Source organism: Orycteropus afer, unplaced genomic scaffold (assembly GCF_000298275.1).
Source record: "Orycteropus afer afer isolate SDZICR_OR568_19922 unplaced genomic scaffold, OryAfe1.0 scaffold00085, whole genome shotgun sequence".
NCBI lineage: Eukaryota > Metazoa > Chordata > Mammalia > Tubulidentata > Orycteropodidae > Orycteropus > Orycteropus afer.
In genome coordinates this window covers 10,372,327-10,389,053 of record NW_006921672.1, presented here as the reverse complement: position 1 = coordinate 10,389,053, position 16,727 = coordinate 10,372,327, and the positions used below count along the sequence as shown (strand labels likewise).

The 16,727-nt window shown below is 51.5% G+C and overlaps 1 protein-coding gene across 1 annotated transcript; it reads left to right on the top strand.

The window, feature by feature from the left end:
- Window positions 1-796: 796 nt before the first annotated feature.
- Window positions 797-15,981, top strand: LOC103198034 (junction plakoglobin). The gene is made up of 13 exons (XM_007942128.2): window positions 797-1,004; window positions 2,288-2,547; window positions 2,777-3,015; window positions 4,096-4,297; window positions 5,105-5,249; window positions 5,373-5,476; window positions 6,695-7,033; window positions 10,692-10,847; window positions 11,134-11,253; window positions 14,385-14,535; window positions 14,653-14,774; window positions 15,548-15,587; window positions 15,830-15,981. Exons 1-13 carry the CDS (start codon window positions 797-799, stop codon window positions 15,979-15,981), a joined length of 2,238 nt encoding a protein of 745 aa, XP_007940319.1.
- The last annotated feature ends 746 nt before the right edge of the window (window positions 15,982-16,727 follow it).

Sequence of the window (16,727 nt, the reverse complement as noted above, 5' to 3'; positions counted from 1 at the left end):
ATCAGTGGGATGCAGAAAACCGGGAAAGGCTTCTAGGAGCTGGGGTGTTGGGAGAGACAGTGCCTTCAGCTCTGGTCCTCTGGGGCCACTTGCAATCCTGTCCCTCATGGGGAAAGTGAGAGCCCTGGGTCTCTGAGGAGACGGCACAGGTGGCTGCTGCCAGCAGCCTCCCCAGCTCCGGGCAAACCTGTCTGACCGCTTCCCTGCCCTGCCCTGCCCAGTTCTGTCCAATGACTGCTGTGCTGTGCTGCTGCCTCCTCCCCCGCAGCTTTTCCCAGGAGCCCCAGTGGGTGGGGGTGGGCTCATGCAACCCCAGAAGGTGCAGGAGGCCCTGAGTGACTCCTCCTGCCCCTGGGAGTGTTGGGTGGGTCAGGGAGATGAGTGAGCTCAGGGTGGGTTGGGGCATTTGGTCCTTTACAGCCCCACCCCCCTGGGGTGAACCCCACCCTGGGCTGGAGTCAGTGAGACAAGCCCAGGGCTCACTCACCTCTGGGACTCCTCCACCCCAGGGTGTCCCACCCTGGGTAGCCGCTCCTAGACCTGGTGCTCTTCTGTCTTCCTGCCCCCTTAACAGCCCATGGGGCCCTTGGCAGATCTTTGATTTTCTCTCAGCTGGCATGGGGGGAGGGGTGGCTGGGCAGGGCCTGGGCTTAGAGGAGGCGGGTAGGCTGGAGAGGGGGTGGGCTGGAGGCCCTGGGGGGCTGGGAGGATGGAGCTGGGGGTTAGGCCAGGTGCTGGGATGCCAGGCTTGGGTCAGCTGACTTCCTGCCCCTCCCTTGTACCCCTAGCAGCCACAATGGAGGTGATGAATCTGATCGAACAGCCTATCAAGGTGACTGAATGGCAACAGACATACACCTACGACTCGGGCATCCACTCAGGTGCCAACACCTGTGTGCCCTCTGTCAGCAGCAAGGGCATCATGGAGGAGGAGGATGCTTGCGGGCGCCAGTACACGCTCAAGAAGACCACCACCTACACCCAGTCGGTGCCCCAGAGCCAAGGTTGGGACCCCCTGGGGCTCTTTGTGGGGTGGTGGAAAACCTGCAGAGAGCAGGGAAGAGGAGACCAACTTTAGGGGGCTCCTGGTCTGAGGGGGCCTCTTTCCTGCCAGAGAACAGGGCTTCTTGGCTGGTTGTGGGTTTGGTAGCTAAAAGTACAGGTGGGGAAGCCATGTGGATAGGTTCTCCTTCTTGCCTTATTGGAGTGTAGAACCTCTGTCTTCCTCCACACAGGGGCCATTGGGACAGTTGCCAGAGCAGGGCTTCCTGGGAGGCCTGGTCACCTATTTGTGGGAATCCCAGGTCCAACCTGGGGATGAGATCTGGAGAAGGAACCTGAAGTCTGAGCTGAGAACCACCCCTTATTTGCTGTACTGACTTCCTGCCAGTCTGCTATGTGATATGGGGTGGCTCTCTGGGCCTCTATTTGCCTGCCTGTATAGTGGGAGAGTTGCTGCTAATGAGGGTATAAACAGAGTCATGAAATTGCAGGGATGAAAAGAGATCTGGGTTGTCAACCTGATGGTTAAGAGTGTGACTTTGGGCTCTGGAGTCAGACTGCCTGGGTTCAGATACTAGATTGGGCTTTAAAAAAAAAAAAAGCATTCTTTCTGTGCCTCAGTTATTCCATCTATAAAATACTAGGACTCTACCTTGTAGGATTGTTGTAAGGATTAAATGAGAAAAGGTAAAAAAAAAAAAAAAAAAAAAGCCCTTAGTTCACTGCCTGGCACATCACAAATGCTCAAAAACGTCATCCCACTGCCACTAAGTTGATTCATAGCGACCCCCACAGGGTTTCCAAAGCTGTAAATCTTTACAGAAGTAGATTGCCTCATCTTCCTCCCATGGAGCAGCTGGTGGGTTTGAACCTCTAACCTTCTGGTTACCAGCCAAAAGCCTTATACATTATGCCACTAGAGCTTCTTTCAAAAATGTGAGTTATTCCTGTTAATAAAATTACCGCTAACCTTGTGCCAGACACATGATTACTTTCTTTTCAGAGCAATTTGTGACTCCTATGATCATTTAATTTTCATAAGAATTCCATGTGGTGGAAAGTACAGGCAGAGCCCCCGTTTTACTGATTAAATAGCTGAGGTGATGGTGACTTGCCCAGGGTCACTGGTTAGAGGCAGACCTGGGGGTGGTGGTGTGCTGGAGCTTTGGTCGGGGCAGGAGGCAGTCCAGAGAACCCAGGTTGGGTTGTCTTCGTATGGTCCAGCCCATCCCCCAGTGCCCTCCCTTGCCTCCTGCCACTCAGTCCCTGCCCCGTTGGTGCGCAGGTGATCTGGAGTACCAGATGTCCACGACGGCCAGAGCCAAGCGGGTGCGGGAGGCCATGTGTCCTGGCGTGACGAGTGAGGAGAGCTCCTTGCTGCTGGCCACCCAGGTGGAGGGGCAAGCCACCAACCTGCAGCGGCTGGCTGAACCATCCCAGCTGCTCAAGTCGGCCATCGTGCATCTTATCAACTACCAGGATGACGCTGAGCTGGCCACCCGGGCCCTGCCTGAGCTCACCAAACTGCTCAATGATGAGGACCCGGTCCGTGAGGGGCCTGGCGGGGGTCGGGGCAGGGCAAGGAGGGTGAGGTCAGGTGTCCTTAGGAGCTGGGTCCACCTGGAGTAGGGGGAGGCCACCAACCCAGAGTCACTACAGAGAGGAGAGTCTGACTGTGGCCTGGCTGAGGGTTCCCCTGGCCCCTTTTTACCACAGCAGCAGCCTAGCTTGACCCGCCCACTCATGTCTCCTCAACCCCTGCCCCACACTGCAGGTGGTGGTAACCAAGGCAGCCATGATTGTGAATCAGTTGTCCAAGAAGGAGGCATCACGGCGGGCCCTGATGGGCTCGCCCCAGCTGGTGGCGGCTGTGGTACGCACCATGCAGAATACCAGCGACCTGGACACGGCCCGCTGCACCACCAGCATTCTGCACAACCTCTCCCACCACCGTGAGGGGCTGCTGGCCATCTTCAAGTCGGGCGGCATCCCTGCCCTGGTCCGCATGCTCAGGTGCTCACCCCCAACTCACTCCCCCAGCCCTGGGCTTCTGTAGAACATGTGCTGAGCACCTACTGTGTGCCAGGTGCAGAACCGCACCCTGCTGCTCCGGTGCTCCCAGCACAGCAGGAGAGTTGTTGGTGTGTGCTGTTGAGTAAATTTCCAACTCATGGTGACCCCATGTGACAGAGTAGGACCGCCCTAGGGGGTTTTCTAGGCTGTAATCTTGGTGGCATAGTGCCTAAGCCATTTGACTGCTAACCGGAAGGCTGGCGGTTCAAACCCATGAGCCACTCCTCTACTACTATAGAGATACTGCCTCAGAAACCCAAGGAGGGGTCGCTATGAGTCGAATCAACTTGAGGGCAGTGAGTATGGTTTTTTAATTTTTATGGGAGCAGATTGCCAGGGCTCTCTTCTCATGGAGCCACTGGGTGGGTTTGAACCAATAACCTGGTTAACAGTCAAGTGCTTATCCGTTGCTCCTCCAGGGAAGACAGGTGTGTAAATAGCAGGTTAGCTGTCACCATATGCTACAGGCTAGGGCAGAGGGATATTTGGGATTACTCAGAGGCAGGAAGTGGTCACTATAACAGCAGGGGCTTGAAGGATAAATGAAGTGTGGCCTCTGTAGATGAAAGGAAGAGTGTACCAGGCAGAGAACAGCAGGTGGAAACCCCCTGTGACCTTTGTCTTTCCTGGCCTTACAATGTGTGGATTGGCCTCTTTCCTCCATCTCCCACACCAGGCTGGAGACCTGGGGGGTGGAGATTTGGATCATACTCCCCCTGCACTCCTTGCAAGGCCTCTCTAGCCTGTAGCCTTGCTTATGGAAGCTGCTCAGTAGAGACTGATGTTGAGAGGACTTCCTCTATGCTCAGCACTGGAATCATGATCCCAGTGGGGAGACAGACAAGCCATCTTCTGCTTGTTCTGAGTGGGGCTGGGTTCAAAGGATGAAGGGAGATTCGCTAAGGGATATTTCTGTAGGACTGGTGATGTTGAGGAGGCTTCCCGGGGGAAGTGGAGACCTCACATTTATCCCAGACCCCTGGGATCTACTTCATGCTAACCCCCCACCTGCCATCCCAGCTCCCCCGTGGAGTCGGTCCTATTCTACGCCATCACCACGCTGCACAACCTGCTGCTCTACCAGGAGGGTGCCAAGATGGCTGTGCGCCTGGCAGATGGGCTGCAGAAGATGGTACCCCTGCTCAACAAGAACAACCCCAAATTCCTGGCCATCACCACTGACTGCCTGCAGCTGCTGGCCTATGGCAACCAGGAGAGCAAGGTGGGCCCCTCTCGCCCCACCCGAGTCCCAAAGCCTGCCACTACATCACCTCCATGCTGCTGCAGCCAGGCCCCCTGCCCCTCTACTCCTTTTAGGTTAAATGCATATGTAATGCAGATATATATGTTACATCATATCACTGAATATTTCAAGGGTAAGGAAACAAAAAAAAAATCACTCATCCTCCCACAACCACTGTTGTGATTTTGATGTGCTTCTTCTAATGCTGTTCCTGGGCATAGTTTTGCATGGTTGTAATCATAGCAAATGTGCAACTTTGTATATTTTCTAGATGCTTTTTTTTTTTTTCCTGTTTTTGTTGTATTGTCTTTAGACCACCCTCTGTGGTGGCCAAATAGCATTTCATTAAGTGAAGTCCCCAAACTTTATTCTGAGGCAGGGCATCAGATTACTTCTAATTCCCAACCTTTATGACCAATGCTGTAATAAACATCTCTGGGTATGCAGCTTTTCCCAAAGCATAGACTTTTGTCATAGGCTAAATTTTCATTAAAGAGGCTAAGGGATGTATTTTTGTAAAACATCTCTAGGCTTTTACCCAGATAGCTTTGCAAAAGATTTGTGCTCATTTATAATGATATGCCCAGCAATGTTTATGAACACAGTTTTACCACATCTTTGCCAGCATTGAGTATTACCATTTTTTCAACATTATGTCTTGTTCAATAAGCACAAAAGCTATTCAGGCTTTAGCTGACGCTTGGTAACAATAGCTCTATTGGCCTCTTTTCTCCCTGCCATATTCCCTGTCCGTCTCACATCCCTTCTCACCCTTTCCACCAACAGCTGATCATCCTGGCCAATGGAGGGCCCCAGGCCCTTGTGCAAATCATGCGTAACTATAGCTACGAGAAGCTTCTCTGGACCACCAGCCGTGTGCTCAAGGTGCTGTCTGTGTGCCCCAGCAATAAGCCTGCCATTGTGGAAGCTGGTGAGTATGAGGGCCTGTGAGGGTGGCTCATGTGGCCAGGAGAGCTGAGGTGTGGGCCCTGCCCAGTAGCCAGCCTGTCAGCCATGGTCTTCTGTGGCTGACATGACCCCACCCCTGCCCCAGGTGGGATGCAGGCCTTGGGCAAGCATCTGACGAGCAACAGCCCCCGCCTGGTGCAGAACTGCCTCTGGACCCTGCGCAACCTCTCGGACGTGGCCACCAAGCAGGTAAGGGAGGCGTTCAGACCTGGGGCCGGCCTCTTCACCTGCCTCATCTTCCCCTCTTTCCAAGTCTGACCTTAGGGTCCATGGAGGCCTGGAGCCTCTCAGTCTTCCTCCTTCGTGACTGAGATCACAAATACCCTGAAGACCCTCATCCCTTTAGCTTAAGGATCTAGTCCCCTTTAGGGGTGGGGAAGGGAAGAGAAAGGGGGTTGATGTTTTTAAAGTGGGGTTCAGGCAGTAGCAGAGGAGTGGTTTTGACCTGAGCTCTGGTGCGGTGAGCAATAGTGAGATAAGGGACAGCTTTTGGAGTGGGGGTACTGGTGGCCAGAAACACAAATTAAGGGAAATGCAGCTTCAGGGCAAATCTGTTGGCCCCTTCTTCTAACCAGATTACCCTTCCTAAGAACCCCTGCTCGTCACTAAGTGAACAGTTTACTGAGTGCCTGTCATGTGCCCGCACTCTGCTAGACACTTGTGTTCTTCACTTGTGTAATTCTTTCAACACCACCTGGAGGTAGCGGGTGGGAACCCATTGTTTAGATGTAATAACTGAGGCTCAGAGAGTTAAGCAACTGGTGGTCACGGCTAGTAAATGACGGAGGTGGGATTTGAACCCAGGACTGTGTGTCACCAAAATCTGAGATCTTTCTTTTCTACCATAAGCCCATGTGGCTCTCTCTCCCTGGGAGAGGTGAAGCTTCTGGGTTTGACGTGTTTCCTGAAAGAGGATTTGGCTTGAGGACCACTGGAGGGCAATAGTAAAGGCCCAGAAGGGTGAAAATGTATAAAAATGGGTCAGCCAATGGGTCAGCCTGGCCATTGAAGCATGTGGTCTCATCTACAGCTTCCTCCTGGCCTAGATGTTTCTGTTGCTCTAAGTTGGCTTCAGCCTGGAGCTGAGGCCCCAGAGAAAAGCAGGAAGAAAGAGTGTGGCACTTGAAACCAGGTCATATCTGGGTTCAAATCCAGCCCACTAGTTCTGGGTCTGTGGGCAAGTCCCTCCACCTCTCTGAGCCTCTGAAAGCGAGTAATACCCCCTCCCAGGTGTTGACAGGATTCTGGGGATAAGAATTCCCAGCTCAGCTCCTGAAATGGAAGGGAATAGGCTGACCATACATCAACTGAGTCTGGGCTTGAGCCCCTTTTCACCCTCTCTCTCCCTGGGAACTTCCTGGAGTTGGGGGCTCTCCCTCACTCTCTGCTGCCTCCCCCAACACCCAGGAAGGCCTGGAGAGTGTGCTGAAGATTCTCGTGAACCAGCTGAGTGTGGATGATGTCAACGTTCTCACCTGTGCCACAGGCACGCTCTCCAACCTGACATGCAACAACAGCAAGAACAAAACACTCGTGACACAGAACAGTGGTGTGGAAGCTCTCATCCACGCCATCCTGCGCGCTGGCGACAAGGATGACATCACGGAGCCAGCCGTCTGTGCCCTGCGCCACCTCACCAGCCGCCACCCAGAGGCTGAGATGGCCCAGAACTCTGTGCGCCTCAACTACGGCATCCCAGCCATTGTCAAGCTGCTCAACCAGCCCAACCAGTGGCCACTGGTCAAGGTACCCACTGCCGCTGCAGGGGGTGTTGGGTGAGGGAAGGGCCTCCCTGTGGTCAGAGTTGTTGTTGTTTGCCATCGAGTCGGCCCTGACTCATAGCGACCCTTGGGTTTCCGAGGCAGTATCACTACGGCAGTAGGATTGCCCAACCTTCCTTCCGAGGAGTGGCTGGTGGGTTTGAACCGCCAGCCTTCTGGTGAGCAGTCAAGTGCCTTAGGCACTATGCTACGTGGTCAGAGTTAGGTGCTGTATAAACCCACCACCATCGATTCTGACTTACAGCTAGCTACTCTACAAGACAGAGTAGAACTGCCTGATGGGGTTTCCAAGGCTGTACATCTTTATGGAAGCAGATTGCTTCATCTTTCTTTCATGAAGCAGCTGGTGGGTTTGAACAGCCAACCTTTTGTTTAGCAGTCAAATGCCTTAGCCACTAAAGTACTGTGTAAAACCGGACTCACTGCCATTGAGTTGGTTCTGACTCGTAGCAACCCTCATTGGGTTTTCAAGGTTGTAAATCTTTATGGAAGCACATTGCCTCATCTTTCTTCTGCAGAGAAGCTGGTGAGTTCAAACCACTGACCTTTTGGTTAGCAGCCAGATGCTTTAGCCATTACACCAGCAAAGCTCCTTCAAGGTGCTGCAGGCAAAACTGCTATAACAAAGCCAAGGCAAGTTGGCTGCCACTGAGTAGGTTCCAACTCATGGCGATGACACCTGTTGGGGTACAATTGTGCTCTGTCGATTTTTTAAAAAATTTATCTTGTTGTTCTTCTTGAGAATATACACAGCAAAACACACACCAATTCAACTGCTTCTCCAGATACAACTCAGAGACACCGACTCGACTCTGTTGAGTTGTGCAACCATTCTCACCTGCCTTTTCTGACTTGTTCCTCCCCTATTAACATAAACCACCCCCTAAGGTTCCTTTCTAATCTTTCAAATTGCTGTTGTCACTTTGATCCCGTATACCAGCCAAACCAAACTCACTGCCGTTGAGTTGGATCCAACTCACAGCGACCCCTCCTCGGGTTTCCAAGGCAGTATCACTACGGAAGTAGATGCCCAACCTTCCTTCCGAGGAGTGGCTGGCTGATGGGTTTGAACCACCAGCCTTCTGGTTAGCAGTCAAGTGCCTTAGGCACTATACTACCAGAGGTCCCTTGATCCCATATAGATAGTTCTTAAAAGAGCTCAAGCAAAATACTTTTCACTAGTTTAGCTAAACTAGCTCCATAGGATTTTCAGTGGAAGTAGATTGCCAGGCCTTTCTTCCTGGGTGCCTCTGTGTGGATTCAGACAGCCAACCTTTTGTTTACCAGCCAAGCATATTAACCATTAGCACCAGCCAGGGACTCTACTATAAAAAATCAAAACCAAACAAACCCACTGCCACTGAGTCAATCTGGACTCATAATGACCCTATAAAACAGAGGAGAACTGCCCCATAGAGTTTCCAAGGCTATAAATCTTTATGGAGGCAGATTGCCACATCTTTCTCCCATGTAGCAGCTGGTAGGTTTGAACTGCTGACCTTTCAGTTAGCAGCCAAGTACTTAACCACTGCTGTAACAAAGAAGTCCTAAAATACAGTGGCTCATGTGAGATAGAAGTTTATTTAGTAATGAACTTAGATCTCAATGGCTCTCCTCCAGAGACCCAGGTTCTTTCTGTCTTGTAGCTCCTTGATCCGCCAGAGAAGAGCTTCTCAAGTTTAATAAGCATCTATGTCCCCTGGGGCTCTCATTAAACTGCAGGTTCTGGTTTACCAGCTCCCAGGTGATGTGTTGGTCCATGGAGTCCACGCTTGTGCCAGAGGGTCCACACAAGGGAGTGTCCTCACATGAATTGTCCCCACAGATGTGTTCTAATCCCAAAGAGTGGTAAAGTAGGGATGGGTGGGTTGCCAGCAGCCAGAAAGCGGGACACATCCCCTTGGCTCACATCTCAGAATCAGGTTATTTAGCCACATCTAGATGCAAGGAAGGAGCTCGTGGTGCAGTGGTTAAGGCATTCACCTGCTAACCAAGAGGTCGGTAGTTTGAACCCACCAGCTTCTCCATCGGAGAAAGCGGAGGCAGTCTGCTTCCGTAAAGATTTACAGCTTTGGAAACCTTATGTGGTAGTTCTACTGTATCCTACAGGGTTGTTATGAGCTGGAATCAACTCGATGGCCGTGGGTTCGGTTTTTGGCCTTTGGGTAGATACAAGGAGGCCAGGAAATGTGATTGCCAGCCAAGGTCCCATGTGTCCTGCTACAACTCCAGGTGCAGGCACTCAAAGACAAAGAGAAGAGCAGCTTCTAGGAGATAGTTAGTCTCTGGATGTGAAGGGTAGAGCCTTTTTCTCTGGAGGCCATCTGGGTAGAGGAGAGAGATGGGTACTACCTTTCTCTCATGGGGAAGGGGCTGAAGGGTGAGCCCGGTGGTGCATAGGCCCCAGGGGCAGAGTTTTAAGGAACAGGGAGAGTGTGTGTAACTATGTATAGAAACAAATCAAAGAGCCCAAATCCAGTGATGCCTGGTGCCAGAGTGTGAGGAGACTGCTGTAGGCCTGGGGTCTTGTTCGAAGGCATAGAAACCACTGGCAGGGCCCAGCAGCCAACTGTGAAGTGATCTGAACAGTACAGACAAGAATTACCCTAGTGATTGTACACATTGAATTTAAAACAGCCCACAGTGAGGAAAACAAAATGGCAGCATGTGGTCCTGTCCTTGGCACTTGGTCCCACCTATCTGCTCAAGGTCAGGGAGAAAGTGCTGTGAGGAGAGGGGCTGCTGACTGCAAGTCAGGAAAGCTGGGTTTGCCTCCTGACCCCTGTAGTTCAGTGATTAGTGCCCTTAGCAAGCCTTCCACCCCTGTGCTCATGCCCTCATCTCTCATCTGGAGACTTTTCATCCCTGCCCTCCTGGCTTCTTGTTTAGAGCATCAAATGAGAGGGCATGTGCTTTGCATGTGTCCCTGAGGGACTCTGGGAGGCCAGAGAGGCTCCTGGGAGCTGGGGGGCCCTGGGGAGGAGATAATCTTCCAAGAGCGTCCTGCTGGGGGCTGATTACCATTGGAGCATCACAAAGCAGGAGGCTCTGGGGTCAACTACCACAAAGACTTTCTGGTCATTGGGGTTTGGGAACTATCAGAAAAGCAAGTAAGACTATGTCTGTGGATGGGTTGACAGAGGGGACAGGGGTGAGGTTTAGGGCATGGGAGCTGGCAGAATGTTCTGGAATGGGATATCATTTTAGCAGGAGCTATTAGAGTTAGGTCCCTAGGTGGCACAAACGGTTTGTGCTGACTACTAACCTAAAGGTTGGTAGTTCAAACCCACCCAGAGGTACTGTGGAGGAAAGGCCTGGCAATCTGTTTCTATGATGATTACAGCCACGTAAACTATATGGAGCAGTTCTAGTCTAAGTCATAGAGTTGCCATGAGCCAGAATCAACTTGATGGCAACAGCGCTGAAGTATTTTTTTCTATTAATCAGAGTTAGACATGAGGACCTACAGATCTTGTAGAGTCAGGAACTTGGACTAGGGGTGGTCTCATTCTTGAGAGCTTTAACATGTCTGTGTCACAGAGGCAGGAAATGATTGTTGCTGGGAAATTGGGATCTTCCAAATGCCCAAGAAATGCCCCTGACCACTGCCCTTTCCTTGCCAGGCAACCATCGGCCTGATCAGGAATCTGGCCCTGTGCCCAGCTAACCATGCCCCACTGCAGGAGGCAGCAGTCATTCCCCGCCTCGTCCAGCTGCTGGTCAAGGCCCACCAGGATGCCCAGCGCCATGTGGCTGCGGGCACACAGCAGCCCTACACGGTGAGTGGATGGTGCCTGTAACAGCCCTCCCTCGGGAACCAGGGTGCCCTCTATGTGAATGTGTACGAGTGTGTACATGACTGTATATGTGTGTGTTACATTGTGCATGTGTGTGCATCCAAGCACGTCCATGTGTGTGCATGCATGTATACTCACGCACATGGTATCTGAGGTTGGGAGGGAAGTTGTGATTGATGCCAACTCCAAAAACCAGGGTGTCATGGGGGAGTTGTGGCCATGTCCAAAGGCCACCTGCCACATGCCCCAATGCCTCCTCTGGCTGCAGGATGGTGTGAGGATGGAGGAGATTGTGGAGGGCTGCACTGGAGCCCTGCATATCCTTGCCCGTGATCCCATGAACCGCATGGAGATCTTCCGACTCAATACCATCCCCCTGTTTGTGCAGGTGAGTCTGGGTCAGGTGGGCAGTAGAGATCCCTCCAACCCCCATTTCTCCCCATTGTCTGCTGAGGGGCAAAGGTTGGGGCCATGATCTCTGAAGGGTTGGGAGGCTGGGCCAGGAGTCAAGAGGTCAGAAGGAGTTGGGAGGCTGCCAAAGGGGCAAGGAGGCCGTATCTTCTAACCTCCTCTAACACCACAAGAGGAAGACAGAATCACCATCAGCAGCCCAAGGCCTAGTCCTGCGAGGCCAGACATGCTGCCTCCCTCTAGCCCTTTCTCCAACCCAACACCAACCGTTCCTCCCGCAGCACCCACCACCTTTCTGCTGGGTTCGATAATTTGCTGCAGTGGCCACACAGAACTCACAGATTATGCGGTTTATTAGGGAAACTACCAGGCTATAATTCAAGTTCAGAAACAACACTCAGTCTCTCTCAGGCCCTTGTTTCTCAGCCAACAGTCTCTCTCAGTCTCTGTCCCAGCAGTGTGTGTCTCTTGGTGTCTCTCTCTCAGCAACGTGTGTCTCTTGATGTCTCTTTCTCAGCCAGCAGTTAGAGAGACTCCTTCTGCCTCTAGAAGGGCTCCTTTTGAGCCTGGCATAGTGACCACACTAACCAATCACAATATCAGAATTCTAAACACCTGAGAGAGAGTGAACTTCCCAGAACATTGCTTTGTGCCACTGGCAACAGAAATACCCCAGGTGGATAACTTCAACAATCAGAAGCTCCTCAGTTGCTCAGACAAATTCCACCACAGAGTTTACAAACACTTATGGCTAGAAAAGCCATACCAGGTAATTTACTATACCACAGAGGCATGCCACCTCCCCAGGAAAGGCACTTAGCAAACCCTTGGATGAGAAGGGCCTTGCCAGCTTAAAAGCAGAAGGGATCACAAGGAGAAAAAGAAGACATTTGAAATTCAACCACATAAACATGAAAACCATCTACATATCACAGGAACAACCTAAACCATGAAAAGCTAAACAGTAAACTGGGAAAACATTTGCAAGTATCATGACGGATAAAGTTTAACATCCTTCAGATAAAAGAACTTGGTCCCGGTTCATATCAAAGAACTACAAGATCCCAGTAGTTAAATGGGAAAAAACAACAAACCATTCCCAGGTGGCTTATAAACAAAGAATGTTCAGCCCCAGGGTTTAAAGAAATGAAACCTATCCTCTGGTGAGAGCCCATTTCTTCCACTATCAAATTGGCAATGGAAAAAGTCAGAGTACCCTGTGCTGGTAGAGATGTGATGTTATAGATGATCTCATACACCACCGGTGGAAGAATAAGGTGGAAGGCAATTTTGCGATATATATGAAGAGCCTTGAAATGTTCATACCTGTTGACCAGGTACCTCAAGGCTAGGACTCTCTCCTTATGAAATAATTTAAAAGAATTTAAAATACAGAGAAAAATGTGTGCACTGAGCTAACAATTGCATTGTAGCTGTTTCTTCTCATACTGAGTCATCCCATGTCAGCAAATGGAAAGTCTGAAAAGCTTTACTCCATCCACCTCATCAAAGTTGGTTCTACTTTGAGGAGGCAGCTCTTCCTCAGTCATCTTCTGAGTACCTTCCAGCCTGAAGGCACTATATTCGACAGTGTTCCACTGTTATTCATAAGATTTTCAATGGCCGTTTTTTTTCAGAAGTAGCCCACCATGTCCTCCTTAGTCTGTCTTAGTCTGGAAGCTCCACTGCAACCTGTCCACCATGGGTGACCTTGCTGATACTTGAAATACCAGCGGCGTAGCTTCCAGCATTCCAGCAACATGCCAGCCACCACAGGATGACACACTGACAAATGAGTGGTGGGCAAACCTGCTGGAAAAGACATCTTTAAAGTGTTCATGAGTAAAGATGTCACTTTGAAGACTAAGATATCCACCTGACCTAAGCCATGATATTTAAAATTGCTTCGTATGCATGCGAAATCTGGACAATGCATAAGGAAGACTGGAGAAGCATTGGTGTTGGCGAAGAACATTGAGTATACCATGGAGTACAGAAGAACAAAAAAATCTGTCTTGGATGCAGTTCAGACAGAAGGCTCCTTAGACGTGCGGATGATGAGACTTCGTTTCTCATACTTTGGTCATGTTGTCAGGAGGGACCAGTCCCTAGAGAAGGACATCATGCTTGGTAAAAGGAGAGGGTCAGCAAAGAAGGGGAAGCCCCTCAGCGAGGTGGATTGACACAGTGGCTGCAACAATGGGTTTAAGCATAGCAACCATTGTGAGGATGACGCAGGACTGGGCAGTGCTTCATTCTGTTGTATATAAGTTGCCATGATTGAGAACCAACTCAATGGCCCCTAACAACAGCAGCAATTGCAATTTTATTTGTGATAATAACATGATAACGAATGGTTATCAGAGGGGATGGTTAAAATCACATGGCTATATACAATGATGTTGCAGATGAGTGTTTTGTTTGTGAAAGTCTTTCGTTTTGTTAATTTTCAGAGTAAGTCATTGGTGCCATAGCTTCTTCCAAAAGTGACCTTAGTTTCTATTGTTGGCATTGTTTTGTCTTTTTGTGTTCTTTTTCTCTCTTGAGCATCAATATGCACTCATTGACTCTTAGGTAAAGTTTTTAGTAGTATAGGAAAATGCTTTATGCTACAATATCAGGTGAAAAAGCAGGAATCAAAATTTTACATGTAACAAGTGGACTATGATAAAACTGGAATGGAAATATGCCAACATGTTAACAGGCTGTGTCTGAGTTGGAGTTGTGATGTTTTTCTGTTTCTTTATACTTTTCTTGGCCCTTCCACGTTTTCCAAAGAGCTCTGGTGGCATAGTGCCTAAGGCATTTATTGGACTGCTAACCAGAGGATTGGTGGTTCAAACCCACCAGCCACTCCGCGGAAGGAAGACTGGGCAATCTACTTCCATAAAGATTTACCGCCTTGGAAACCCAAAGGGGAATCACTGTGAGTCAGAATCGACTCGATGGCAGTGAGTTTAGTGTTTTTTGGTCTACGTTCCCAGGATGAGCTTGTGTTAAATCCAGGACAGTGAGGCAGAGACTGGCAGGGCTGGGGGCTGTGCTGCCCAGCCACCCTCCCCTTTACCCACTTTACCCCCATCTCTACCCGGCGGCCCCTCTCCCCAGCTCCTGTACTCGTCGGTGGAGAACATTCAGCGTGTGGCTGCCGGAGTCCTGTGTGAGCTGGCCCAGGACAAGGAGGCGGCGGACGCCATTGATGCCGAGGGGGCCTCAGCTCCACTCATGGAGCTGCTGCACTCCCGAAATGAGGGCACCGGTGAGGGCCTGTGCCGTGGGGGAGGGGGTCAGAGGGAGGAACCTGGGCCTTGTTCCCCCAGCTTGAGGTAGAGGCAGGCCCCTGACTTGGCCGGCCTTTCCTCGCCTCTCTGCTCAGCCACCTACGCTGCTGCTGTCCTGTTCCGTATCTCCGAGGACAAGAACCCAGATTACCGTAAGCGCGTGTCAGTGGAGCTCACCAACTCCCTCTTCAAGCATGACCCAGCTGCCTGGGAGGCTGTGAGTATCCTGGCTGGACTGCAGTGTACAGTTGTGCAGGTTGCACACTGAACAAGGGCACCCTGCACATGTAGGGGGCCTCCTACCATAATGTCAGCTCATAGACTTTTGTTTTGTGATTGGATCATTTTATGAGTTTTCCAGCAGATGTTGTTGTTGTTGTTATTTTGCTGTCGAGTCGGCCCCGACTCATAGCGACCCCTCCTTGGGTTTCCGAGGCAGTATCACTACGGAAGTAGGATTGCCCAACCTTCCTTCCGAGGAGTGGCTGGTGGGTTTGAACCGCCAGCCTTCTGGTTAGCAGTCAAGTGCCTTAGCCACTATGCTACCAGAGCTCCCTTTCCAGCAGATGGAAGTACTAAATTGAACTGTATATCTGTTTTTGACTTACAAAAATGGCAATTTTATTTTGTGCCAACTAGTGTAAAGGGGTTGAGGAAAGGGTGCCTTTTTCTAAACTGCCCAAAGTTCTGTGTAGGAAGCAGCGACCCTGATCCTGGGTGGGCAGCTCCCTGTACCCACTCTTGAGTCCTCTCCCTTCCACCGTTCTCTGCAGGGGGGGCACTCCAGTTCAGTGGGCCAAGCATTAATGGTGAGACCCTCTACCCAAGGTCATCAGGTCACTTGGTGACCCCCCAACTCATCCCCCAAGGGGTTTTTGCTTTTCCCCAGCCCCCTTTTTAGAAGCATCTCTCTCTGCCCCCGACCTGTCTCCGGCCCTGAGCTATGTTTTCCATTCCCTCATCCCCTGCAATATTGCTCTCTGTCTGCAGGCTCAGAGCATGATCCCCATCAACGAACCCTATGCAGATGGTAAGTGTGTCAGATCCCTCACAGCCTTGGAGGGAGGGAAGCTGTGTCTCTAAGGCCAAAGGGCCAGTGGCCACCACAGTGTAGTACCCATGGGTGCCCAGCCTGGGATATGGGAGTTAGGGGTAGGAGGGACAGGTCCACTGAGCATGGGCAAAGGTAGAGGAGGTGGCAGAGGACTATCTAGACCCCGTCCCAGAGGGTGGCCTGCAGACCCCTGGATGAAGTCCCCTTCTCCTCCCCAGACATGGATGCCACTTACCGCCCCATGTACTCGAGCGATGTACCTCTGGACCCCCTGGAGATGCACATGGACATGGACGGGGACTACCCCATTGACACCTACAGTGACGGCCTCAGGCCCCCCTACCCCACCGCGGACCACATGCTGGCCTAGCTGCCTCGACCCCTGTACGACCCCCTGTCCGTACAGCACCTCTATCCCTCCCTCTTCCTTTCCCTTCCCTCCAGAGGCCCCAGGCCCTTCTCATGGAGTCCTGCCCATTTCTCTGCTGTAACCCTGGCTCCTTTTCAAGGGGAATGGTGTCACTGCTGAGTTTCTTCTTAGAAGCCATGCCCCTCTTCCCTGCCTTGTTCTAGTATCTTTGCTTGGTGGGAGGTGACCTGCTCTTTCCAGCCCTTGCTATGGGCGGAGGGTGGGTGACGGGGAGTGGCATGAGCTTCTGGGGCACACAGGCCTGCCAAGCCTCTGATCCTCTGTGTCCGCTCCCCCAGGTGCAATTCCTCATTGGAGAGCGTCAGGTGCAGGCGATGGGGCCAGACAAGACAGTGCCTGAGCAGGGGGAGCCGGCCGCCACTCCCTGCTGACCCCATTTCTGTGGAGCTTCTCCTCTGCAGGGTCTTTCTTGGCATGGTGATCTACTCCTGCTTTTCTGTCCTGGGCTGTGGACCTAGGGCCCAGTGGCCCTTTCCCACCCTGTGGGCCTGAAGCCTTAAGACAAGTTGCCCACTATTTCCCACCCGGCAAACCTGATCTGCCTGGCTCAGCACGTGGGCCCTGCAGGTCTTGGTGGGTTCCTTTTCTGGTCTGATCTTCTCACTGAACTCTACCTGACCAACTGCCCTGAGCACCCAGGGTCTCTAGGCCCTGGGTTCAAGGCCCAAACCCCCATAATCCAAAGT